The sequence below is a fragment of the Primulina eburnea genome, chromosome 5 (genome assembly GCF_022965805.1).
Source record: "Primulina eburnea isolate SZY01 chromosome 5, ASM2296580v1, whole genome shotgun sequence".
In the NCBI taxonomy this organism is placed as follows: Eukaryota; Viridiplantae; Streptophyta; class Magnoliopsida; order Lamiales; family Gesneriaceae; genus Primulina; species Primulina eburnea.
In genome coordinates, this window is record NC_133105.1 from 8,085,365 (window position 1) to 8,097,703 (window position 12,339).

Genomic DNA, 12,339 nt, shown 5'->3' on the forward strand with positions numbered 1-12,339 from the left:
TACTTTTGACATGAATAATATAATATTAAATTAAAATGTAATCATAATTTTTTTTGGATAATATAATGTTATTTGATCGTGTTGGACCGAACGCTTGCTGCTTTACCAAAAGCTATAGTTAGTAGTAATGGTGCAATTCAAATCTTTTAAACTGCACAGCAACTCAAGCACCACGGTTCGATCACTCTACCAAGCAGGGACAATTATTACACCGAACATATTGATTAATTAGTCAATGTTTGAAGTCATATTCATACATGCCATTTAATTTGGAATTAGGGCAGTAGTCAAGCAAACAAATGAAATTAATTCCTTCCACGCCCATAAATGTTTACTATAATTTGATTGGGAGGTCGTAATAAATTTTGGAAATTAAAATATTTCAAATTCTAACATTTTGGAATAATCTTGAAATATTTTCAGGAGTTGGTAAGATATTTTTAAAGTTGATGAAGTTTTGCTTTTGCTTAGTTTTCAAATGATAGTATTTTTTATTTATTAGATTATTATTAGTTTGAGTTGGTCACTTGTTTATGATATATATCGATCTGGTCCATACATGCAGTGATAAGTAACACTTGACATAAAAAATGTATTTTTTTACTGTCTTTCAAAAACTCATACGAGAATGTCTCAAGGTTAAATGTTGAGAGAGCGAAAAAGTAGAAAATTTGGGTGATTTCGGTTTTCGGTCGGGTGAATTCGGTTTCTAAATTTTAAAAACTAGAAAAACCTAATTGTCCGTTTTATATATAATATATATTGAAATATTTGAAATTTGTATAAATAGTATGTTAAAATAGATAATATTTATACATCAAGAGATTATAAACTGTAGTACAAAATATTAAATTTATGTTTTAAATCATTTTACTATATTTATTTATGCTGTTATATTTTTATTATATTTATTTTAAATAATTAATTTATTTAATTATCAGATCTTTGATATTTTAGATATTATAAAATAAAAGTTGAATTTTTAGTGATAATTTATTCTAAAACACATAAGTTCATTTATTATTTGATTTTATTAATTAAACCATCAAAACCAATTGAATTAACCAAATCGAGATTAAAAAAATCCAACCAAACAATAATTAAATGGCTTAGTTTTCGGATTAGCCATTTGAGAAACCAAAAACCAAATCGAAATTTATCAAAATCAAATTAAACCGACCGTTGCACACCTATAGTTTACCTAATGCACATCCAAAAAGCAGCGATTCTAGCACGAAGAAAAATATCATTTTGAAACTCAAGAACATGCATGGATTTTTTGGATGCGTTTTAGATTTGGATAGATTGATTTTATTTAGCTGGAGGATTTGATTTTAAAAATCATTTAATAACTTTCGATTTATTATTATTATTATTATTATTATTATTATTATTATTATTATTATTATTATTATTATTATTATTCGAGTAAATAACTTTCGATATCGAAGGATAACTATTTCGAAACGTTTGCAATCCTTGATAATTATTGATAAAATTCATTAAATTACAATATAAAATTACTGTTACTTATTAGAACGCCTTTCCGAAATTCAAGCCTCAAAAAGCTAAATGTTTCCATTTTCTAGTAGGAAAATGTTAAAGCAAGAAAAAAAGAGACACAAGATCGTGCATAGAAATGTTTCACACACACACACACACACACAAATAAATATATATTATAATAGTTGAGAAGGGTTAAAAAAATTGTTTCAGGAGGACACCAATTTTTTTTTTTTGTTACCCTTTTTTTCAGTATCACGTATAATAATTCCAACCACGTAAATCCGACGTTTGAAATCTTTCCCAAAAATTGAAGCCCTAACCGGGTAGATGAGATCCTACCTGTATGGGCACTACCCTAACTTCATTTCAACGAGTAAGATCTTACCACACATACAATTTCAAAAAAAAAAAGTGGGTCCTATATATGCATGGGCAAATTTTGGTCATCCATCTTATCATGTGAGCAATGTCCATATGAGTAGGATGAAATAAATCTGCTAACCGTACCAACGCATTTGAAAACTTCTAAATTCAAAAATATTTTTTTTTTCAAATTTCAAATTATTTAAATAAAAAAGTGGGAAATAACGGATATGACACACAATGATATAACTGTTGTTTACGGTTAGTATTGCTAACACAAAAAACTTTTCTTTTCTACCATAATATTATTACATTTTTATTGAAATTAAGTTTAACAGCAAAAAGATATTTGTCATAAACACCAATGTTTACGAACACATTAATTATAATATTCTTATCAAATTATAAATGTCCAATATTCATTCTATAAATTGATTAAATAATATTTCAAATATATAATATTATGTTACACATAATACGTGTGCCTAATCCACTAGTAAATATTAATGACTCGTTATAATTTAAATTTTAAAACCCAAAAAAAATATATAAAATTTTCAATCAAAAAAAGCAAGAGATAGCATCATGATTGAAGCATGTGGGTTCATCACCATCACAAGCAAAATGAAAAGATGACTTTGGGGGCATGGGAGGGGGTGTGGTACATGTATATATATTGTTAGAACAAGTGGGAACAAATATTGGATATTGAGATGACTCAAAGTTTTGAGATGTGATATCTTTGGTTGGACTTATTTATGCACATCACCAGTTGTTCCACTTGTTGGATTATTTGGTCCCATTTCTTGAATTTATTGGAATTGGCCCCATTCCCATAAATTCATCATGTATATCCGTTGTGTATTTGGGTAAAATTCATGGTACCATTCCATTTAAGGTCAATCAATCATTACACCATCTCTCTAATATTTCTTGTTTTTGGTTGTCCTCTAGCCATTTTGTTTCAATGGCAAATTTCTTGAAAATGGCCATGTACTATTTTTTTTTTTTTTGTATAAACATCAAAGGTGGGACTACATTACATGATGATTTATGTCTTTATGGATAATACAATTAGTGTTTCCTCCTATTTAGTATAAATCAATCCAACGCATAATTGCGTGAAGTGAACAAACCAAGCAGATTCAACGTCATGTATTTGACTCAGATTTTACGATATTTGAATTTGAAAACAACAATGTTATCCTTATATTTCAATTTATCGTCTCAAACATTCACCGTCTTGATCCCATAAGTAAACGACGTGGCTTACATAATGTAAGATCGAGCGCTTGCCACTTTACCAAAAGCTATAGTTTGTGGTAATGGTACAACTCAAATCTTTTAAACCGCACCACTGTTTAATCGCTCTACCAAGCAAGGACAATTATTGCACCCGACAATCTCCCTCCCAATAAATGAGAATCGAACTCGTGACTTTGGCTCTGATACCAATTGTAGGATCGAGCACTTGTCGCTTTACCAAAAGCTATAGCTGGTGGTAATGGTGCAACTCAAATATTTTAAACCGCATAGCAGCTCAAGCACCACGGTTCGATCGCTCTACCCAACAAAGGCAATTTTTGCACCCAACACATGAAATTGGTCGCCCTAAACACAGCGTTTGATCAAAGTTTTGAACATTGTATCTTACTTTGTTTGTTTCGAACATGCGTGTTTGAATACATAAAATATTTTCCAAAATTAACTTTCATGTGCTCCTCGTCTCATTATATCTCACACAAAAATTATAGAGTGAAGATTACTTTTTGAGAAAATTAACAAACACATCTTAATAGTGGATATGATTTATGTGGGATCAATTTATTATTTCCATTGTTTGTGGGACTGCCCTCCATATCGAGCAGTTCCATGTCGGGTACATATCATATTAAATTGTTGTTATTATTTTACTAAAAAAATATATTATATTTGGATCAATTCATATTAAACTATAATATATAGTATGAGAATATAAAAATTGGTGGCGAGAAATTTGTGTGGATGGGGAGGAGCTGTTTTGGAGGCAACATAATTGTCGGATTTTTTTAAATCGATAAATGATTGAAAATATTTAATATTATATAATTTTTATTGATATTTTTTTTTATATAAAATTATCTATTTTCTTTTTAAAAAATTCAAATATGAATCGAAGACATTTGAAAATATAAATTTCAATTATTGATTTCATTGATTACGTCAATTCGTTTAAATTTGAATTTAATTTATTTTTATATCAATTCATATGTAATTTATGAATTATATCTTTTTTATTTTCTTTATTCAAATTAAAACTGAATTTCATTTAAAATATAAACGAATTTTAAATGTTTACATTTATTATATTAATTCATGTAATTTGGGATATGATTTTGTGTTACTATGATATATTTAATTGTTATTATAAACCGCATAAATTATTCAATCTGGTTTCTGCATCACGTTCAAACAATTAATTTTTGATCAAAATAAAAATAAAAAATGGGTGCAATGTTCAGCATTACCAGTGAGATATATCATTAAAAAAATATTTGGCGTTTGAACTCTGATTAGTTCATTGATACGATCTACCTGCATAGAAAATAAATACTTATTAAATGTGAATTTTTTCGATTTATTTTTTAAAATTCAAATTTAAATATGAGGTTTCTTCAAAATATAAATTAGATTATATCGTTCGATTTATTTCGATTATTTTTTTAAATTGTATGTTACTTTTATATATTTTATAACTATTATTTTCTATCATACTAAATATAATATAAAAGCTTCTATATAATATTAACAATTTTCAATTTTTAAAATAAGGTCTGTAAACTATTATTATTATTATTATTATTATTATTATTATTATTATTATTATTATTATTATTATTATTATGTATCTAATAAAACATTAAAATATTTATCGTAATAGAAATTTAATATAAATATTTTTACCACGTCCAAAAAATAATTACATTTTTAATCAAAATTTATTCATCAAAAAAATATTTAAAAAATTGAATTTTGTGAAAAATATTTATTTATTATTTAAAATTTTGATAAAAAAAAATAATATATGAATTTTGAAATATTTTTTCTATTCTTTTTATTAAGTACAGTTTCACTTAATCAAGATAAAGAAATCAATTTAACGACTAAATATTGTTATCATTATTTGAGTGTTATATTAAATGACATAAATATTTTGATATAATAATTGATAAAATTTAAATATATTAATTATAGTAGTCAATAATTTTAAACAATTATTCAAACACTAATACTTACTAATTTAATCATTAATTATGCAAAATAAAACTTCTTACATTTCAAGAGTGAAATACTAGTTTGAACTAATAATTGAATGGGGAAAGTCGTTGTTTGGGTTAGGCAAGAATTCTGGTTCAAAATGACTACCGCATTACTTTACACACACATCTATAGATGTATAAAAGTATTAGGCATCAATTCAGTGTAAATAACTTTTATTTATTTATATTACTCGATTTTATCGAATAATATCACATTTTTTATCGAATGATATATCATTCTGAAATAATTAGTTAGATATTTTGTAGAGAATGCGGATAAAATAGAGTAAATTTAATTCCATTCAATAAATTTATGATCCAACGACAAAATCTTGATAGGGTTAATCTAATATAATTTTTTTAAAAAAATGTTTTAGATTTATATAGCAGCTATACAGTACTATATAATATAAATAAGAACCCATATATATTTTTATATTATATTATATTATATCCATAAAATATTTATTGTTTTTTGAAAGCATATGTATCAAATTCTCTTTCGAACACATCAATGATAATTTATTGTCAAATCTAACACGTTCCCATCACTATAATATCTAATTATAAAATGACATTTTTTAAAAATAACTTTATTAATACATGTAATAATCAAAAAACCTAGTTATATATAAAATAATGATACCACCTCAGTCCATTATATATATATATATATATATATATATACACACACACATTTTTTTTGGAATGGACAAATTAAAGTTTTATTATTATTACAAATACAACGTGATATTTATATAAATATATATATAAATATATATATATATATATATATATATATATATATATATATCAAGTTGTACTTGTAATAATAATAAAACTTTAATTTGTTATATATATATATATATATATATCACGTTGTATTTGTAATAATAATAAAACTTTAATTTGTCCATTCCAAAAAAAATGTAAGTATAACTTAAATAAATGGATTATAATTTTTTAAATTATACTGGGTTTGGAGTTAAAATAAAGAATAACGATAAGATATTTATTTATTTATTAGTTATTTTAAAAAATGTAAATATATAGATAAAAGAAAAAAGAAAGAAAAAAAGATAGGTTTTAGTCTTTTTGGATCAAGTTCCGACGTACTGACAATGTCCACGTGGTCCCATAGCGTGTTACATCTTTGCCCGCACTATTTATTATTTGTGGTGGGGATGGGACAAACTACCGTTAGCCCATCTATCACGGTAAATCACTAAAAAAATCTTTAAAAAAAATATTTGGGTATAGAAAAAAATGTGTTTGAACTCTCTAAACTCACAAGTTTTTTTTTTTTAAAGATAAAAATTGATATAAAATATAACAAAATCTGATATTAATTATGATATTTGAGTACCAATTATTTCAGATATGATATTAATATATGAATTTTGAATATCCAAACATATATATATATATATATATATATATATATCAAATATTGGTATTATTGAGTATTTTCGAATGAAATAGGTACAAAACATTGAAAATACAGTACTAATATATGATGTTTGTCTACTAACAATTTTAGATATAATATAACATATTATATTTTTGAGTATAATCACATGTTTGGTTATTCAAAAATCATATGTAGTACCATATCTGAAACAATTGGTACTCAAATACCATATTTAAATGTTTTGCACCGATTTTTTAATCCGGAAAGAAAAATATGTCATTGATACTAGTATTTGTTATACATGTTTGAATACTCCAAAATCATATATTAGTATCATATCTGAAACATTTAGTACTTAAATATCATATATTAGTATAATATTTTTAATATTTTGTACTGATTTTTATCTGATAAAAAACATGTGGGCTCAGGAAGTACAAACATATTTTGTTGTGGATTAGCGAGTATAAACACACCATTTTTCTGACAGAGACTGAATACAAATTTAAGTTACGAGGATTTTAAACAAATTTACCTCATCTACCATATTTTCAAAAAAAGTTGCAAACACAAAAGTGATACACAAATATTTCCAAATAAGTATGATAAAAACCTAAATCCACAATGAGTTGCTTCTCATTAAAACTCATGTTTTAACCTAAACAATGCAAAACATACTTGAAATATGTTTAAATCAACCCACAATAAAAATTATGCTGGTAAATTGAATATCAGCCTATTTGATGGATCGAAAAATTATCAATTCAACTCACATATTTTATGTCACGGGGACGGGACAGCTTGAAGGGCATAAATCATTTTGTCATCTCTTTTATTTAATTTGATCGTGTGCACCTAGTTTGATGATTCAATTTGAGCTTCCGGATGAACTTTGACCCAAATTACATGAATAGAAAGGATTAGATATAGCGATCAGAATTTGTATTTTTGTGAAAAAGTTGGTGGCGTGAGGAAACAGGCACGATGGAATTATTTCCAAGTGTGAACTAAGTCAGAATTTGTAGGCATGGATTTCTTCAGTATATGTGTGCAAGATTGAAGTTGGAACCTAACCTAATTTGCAAGTCACCAGCACTTCCGAAATAAGTCTTGTTTCAGGTAAGTGACGCTTACATGTTAAATTAAGTAAATACTCAAATATAGTACATAAGTTTTTTTTTCCATGAAACATCAATTTTTTTTTTGTGTCACGTCATCATTTTCGATGATATGACTGTCGTTCCATAAAAAAAATGACTAAAATGGAACAAAAATTATAAAGTAATTAATTAAGACTATAGATTGATATACACAATAAAAATCAGGCAAAAACTTATATGCGACTGTTTCACGGGTCGTATTTGTGAAACATATATCTTATTTGGGTCATCTATGAAAAAGTATTAGTTTTTATGCTTAGAGTATTACTTTTTATTGTGAATATTAGTAGAGTTGACCTGTCTCAAAGATTAAGATCCATGAGACGGTCTTACATGAGACCCATTATAAAAAGTAATTCTCTTAGCATAAAAAATAATACTTTTTCATGGATGACCCAAATAAGACATTCGTCTCATAACATACGACCTGTGAAACCGTCTCACGCAAATTTTTTCCATCGATTTGGGCCTAGCTTCACTATGGTTTGCATTAATTCTAACAAAAAATATCATGTTCTTGATTCAGTAATACTTGTCGATTCTTCCTTCTTTCATGCGTTTGTTTTGTCCATGAGTCCATCTGTCTCAAATATAAAAATCATATTTTTTTTATCTGACCCAAGTATATGATAGCTATCTATATTTAATAATATTTTCTCTATATTTTTCGTCAATTTAGTCTTATTCATTAAATACTTATATCTAACAAATTTTTATATCATATTAAAAAACTCATAAAACAAGAGTAAAATAATATTTTTCTTTGCATTTTTAATATATTTGAAAACATATATAATTCTAAATATATGGAGGGAAGGAATATATGCTTTTGGGAAAAAATGAACTTTTTTTTTTTATTTTAGATATAAATCAACGGGTAAAGATTTGGAGTTAAAAATATTTTTTAGTTAGATGCAGAAACTAGTTTTATCTTTCTAAAAAAGAAAACAGTGTTTAATTATCTGAGAAGAATATTTTTTTAAATAGTTGAAATGACTGGAAATAATATTAGCAACTAATTATATATATATATATATTGTTTAATCATATGAAAATAATTAACAATATATTTTTTAATAATAAAATGGTCAAATCTATATAAATTAATATAAAGTGAGACTCTATCTGAGAGAAAAATATTGTGAATAGATTTCTTAAGAATTTTTTTTTAAAATAATATATATATATATATATATATATATATATATATATATATATATATATATATATATATATAAAAGTGGAATTCCCTTGCATTCTCCCCTCAAATTATCCTCATTTTTTATTTTGTTGTCACTTTGTTTTTGTTCATTGCTTCTGCTTAATCTCCACCTCCTAGGGCATTTCACCACCGTCAGCTCAGAATATATCGTTCTTCCGGCTCCCTTTTCTTTGTCTCTTCATTTATTACCAAATTCAAGAAACTTCGCCATCTTAATCACAGATATATATAGCTTCTGCAGGCCCAGCTAGTTAGATTTTCTTCTTGGTGTCGGTATATTTTGAAGAAAGATCGAAGCTACGCTAGTTTTCTGCTGGATCTGTTAAGAGCATCCAGGATAAAAAAGATAAAACAAGGTTCATTGTATAATGGGAGGGATTTGAAGTGAGATTTTTTTTATCGTGTCCGAAGCTTGTTGCGCAAGTGGGGATTGGAATTTGATCCTTTACGAAGCAGCGTTGAGATTTAGTAGCTATTATAGAAATAGTACTGTGACTGATGCTGTCTAATCAGTTCTTGGATTCTAGTCAATAGTACTTGCTTTCTCCACTTTGGATCTTTTGTTCGATGCCCCTTTCGCTTCTGCTCTGATGTAATAAGTTCATCCAATCTTCTGTTCTTGTGTGATAAGTAGAGTGCGGAAACAGCACAAAGGGTTACGTTTTCAATTCCGTGTTCAATTTGACCTCTGGTGAAAGATAGAAAGATTCAGAGCTGGCAAACAATTGGTGGGAGAGGAATACAGATGTGGGATTAATGGCGGGTAATTACGAGCATCATCTCTTGGCCCCAGATCTCCACCTGCACCAAAACCCTTCTCAGCAAAATCTTGCTTCGGAAATCCAACCCTCTTCGCCTGAAAAATATCCGGACGCTGTGGTCACCACTAGCTCCGGGGGTACTCCCACCGTCAACCGCCGCCCTCGCGGCAGGCCGCCTGGTTCCAAGAACAAGCCCAAGCCTCCTGTGTTCGTCACGCGTGATAGCCCCAATGCTCTCCGGTCCCACGTTCTGGAAGTCTGTGCTGGCAACGACGTTGTGGAGAGCGTGTCTGTTTATGCCAGAAAAAGGGGGCGTGGGGTTTGCATCCTCAGCGGCAGTGGGACAGTGTCTAATGTGACCCTGCGCCAGCCAGCATCTCCGGCGGGGAGCGTGGTGACGCTTCAAGGCCGTTTCGAGATTCTCTCGATTTCCGGTACGGTACTTCCGCCGCCTGCTCCGCCAGGTGCTGGTGGGCTATCCATATTCTTGTCTGGTGGCCAGGGACAAGTTGTTGGAGGGAGTGTGGTGGGGCCGTTGTTAGCTTCGGGCCCAGTTGTTCTGATAGCAACTTCGTTTGCAAATGCGGTGTTTGAACGTCTACCTTTGGAAGAAGAAGAGGACGCTGCGGCCCCCGCCACAGTCGCCCAGTCTCAGCCCGATGCATCCCAGTCATCCGGTGTTACAGCCGGTGGTCATGTCAGTGAGGGTGGCACCGCCGCTGGAGGCGGTGGTAGCTCCTTTTTCAGCGCCTCAGCTGCCCCCGCGGCCGGCGCAAATTACCCATTTTCCGTGAATCTATTCGGCTGGGGTAGCGAAAGCTCGGCGAGGCCACCCTTTTGATTAACACGGTCATCTTTAAAACTCTTGAAAGAAATGTCGATTCAATATCGGGTGATTAGCTAGCTAGCTTCATTGTTCTCTTTTTCTCAGGTTTCCGTATCAGTACAGTAGCAGCTTAGAAATGCCAGAAATTAAGCGAGGATCACATGTAATTTAAGGGATTTCTTCCAAACTTCATCAATTTACTGCACCTTCTTGTACTACAAATTTTACACTAGATGCTGTGATTGCAAATTGACATTTTCTTTTGTGAAGCTGAAGCTGGATTTTATGTCAGGTCTCAGTCTGGTTTTTCCATTTTTAAGTGTAAAGAGAGAAGAAAGATGAGCCATCAATGGCAGCCAGCAGCACAAGAATTAAAAATCTGAAGCCATTACATTTCCAAGGTCAGTTAATCAGAGGTCTCTTTTGTAGTATCCAAGCAAAATCGATCTTTTACATTCCGCACTCGTAAATTTGGTCATTTGTAGGACTCAACTTGCCTTTTCAGATTCTTATTTCATGTATTTATGTGTGTTTTCATATATATATATATATATATATATATATATATATATATATATATCCATTCATATGGTCATCTATATATCTATATTATATGTGTCTTCTTGTTCCATTCATGAATGTTTCATTTGAAAATTCCAAGAACTGTGTTTCTATGTTTAGAATATTTGATAATTGAAAATAGCATTGGATAATTTGAAAACCCTCGACAAAAGATAGTAAAACTAACTAGATCAAAGTTTTGCTTGCTCTCCCTGTATGATTAGTTCAATCATCAAATGTGAGATGTCTGAGACCGATATCTCTCCATGATACTTAAAATTGGTTCAATTCAAGCTACACTATCATAACAGTTGATCTAATGACGTATGTTTTACCACATTAATTAACGATATCCGTTAATGTTGCTCATATGTTAAGATATGAACGGTTGGATACACGATTAGGATACTGATGGTATAAGGGTAGCATCTCATCAACCCTTAACTTTCATTGTTATAGTAAACCTGTTTGTGAAGCAAATTCAATGTCATTAGAGAATGAATTGGATTATATGGACTGGGAATCCTCCATGACAAGATAGGGATACAAAATACGACTATTTTCGAATAATCGGTTTACGCCGCTGGCTGGGAAGATGTTCCGGTTTACGCCGCTGGCTGGGAAGATGTTCCACTTACATATAACTGATGGTTATATAATTACCACTATAATTTATGTACCTTACAACACCAATGGATTCGAATGCATTGTTTATTTATTAGACATAAATTCCATATTTTTATAGAAGAAATTTATTATTGTTTTCGAAAATAACAAACATTATACAAATATGAAAATAGCCTCCAAGTAATTAGGTTATAGTCGTGATACGATTATTGATTATTCTTGCGCATATTGATTAGATATGGCATTCCTACTTTCTTTTTAGTTGAATTTTTTTTATTGAATCTCATATCTTTTTAGAAAAATGGACCTTAATATACCTTCACACACATTGTAACACAATTGTTTTTTCCATGAGGTCTATTTTTTTAATACACGTCTCTTCTTGAAAAAGAATAATACTCATGTTCGTTAAAAATCCATATCTAGAAGATATCCTACAACATGGCATGATTATCTTCGTCTAATTGCCCTTGAACAACAAGATTGATTCAGAACCTCGGGTAAAAGCAAAACGCCATAGATGGAACAAGAAAAGTGACAACAAGATTGATTCAGAACCTCGGGTAAAAGCAAAACGCCATAGATGGAACAAGAAAAGTGTTT

The 12,339-nt window shown here is 29.5% G+C and overlaps 1 protein-coding gene across 4 annotated transcripts; it reads left to right on the forward strand.

Moving 5' to 3' along the window:
• The first annotated feature begins 8,995 nt into the window (after positions 1-8,995).
• Positions 8,996-12,234, forward strand: LOC140832873 (AT-hook motif nuclear-localized protein 27-like). 4 transcript variants are annotated; one of them, XR_012118173.1, is made up of 3 exons: positions 8,996-10,711; positions 10,841-10,949; positions 11,569-12,234. XR_012118173.1 is itself a non-coding variant. In XM_073197138.1 (2 exons), the coding sequence occupies exon 1, from the start codon at positions 9,718-9,720 to the stop codon at positions 10,561-10,563; it is 846 nt and encodes a 281-aa protein (XP_073053239.1). In that variant the 5' UTR covers positions 8,996-9,717; the 3' UTR covers positions 10,564-10,571; positions 10,654-11,067. The 4 variants fall into 4 exon arrangements, 1 of the variants encoding a protein (XP_073053239.1); XR_012118175.1 differs by lacking the exon at positions 11,569-12,234 and having other exon boundaries at positions 8,996-10,571; positions 10,654-10,711; positions 10,841-11,067; XR_012118174.1 differs by lacking the exon at positions 11,569-12,234 and having other exon boundaries at positions 8,996-10,614; positions 10,841-11,067.
• The last annotated feature ends 105 nt before the right edge of the window (positions 12,235-12,339 follow it).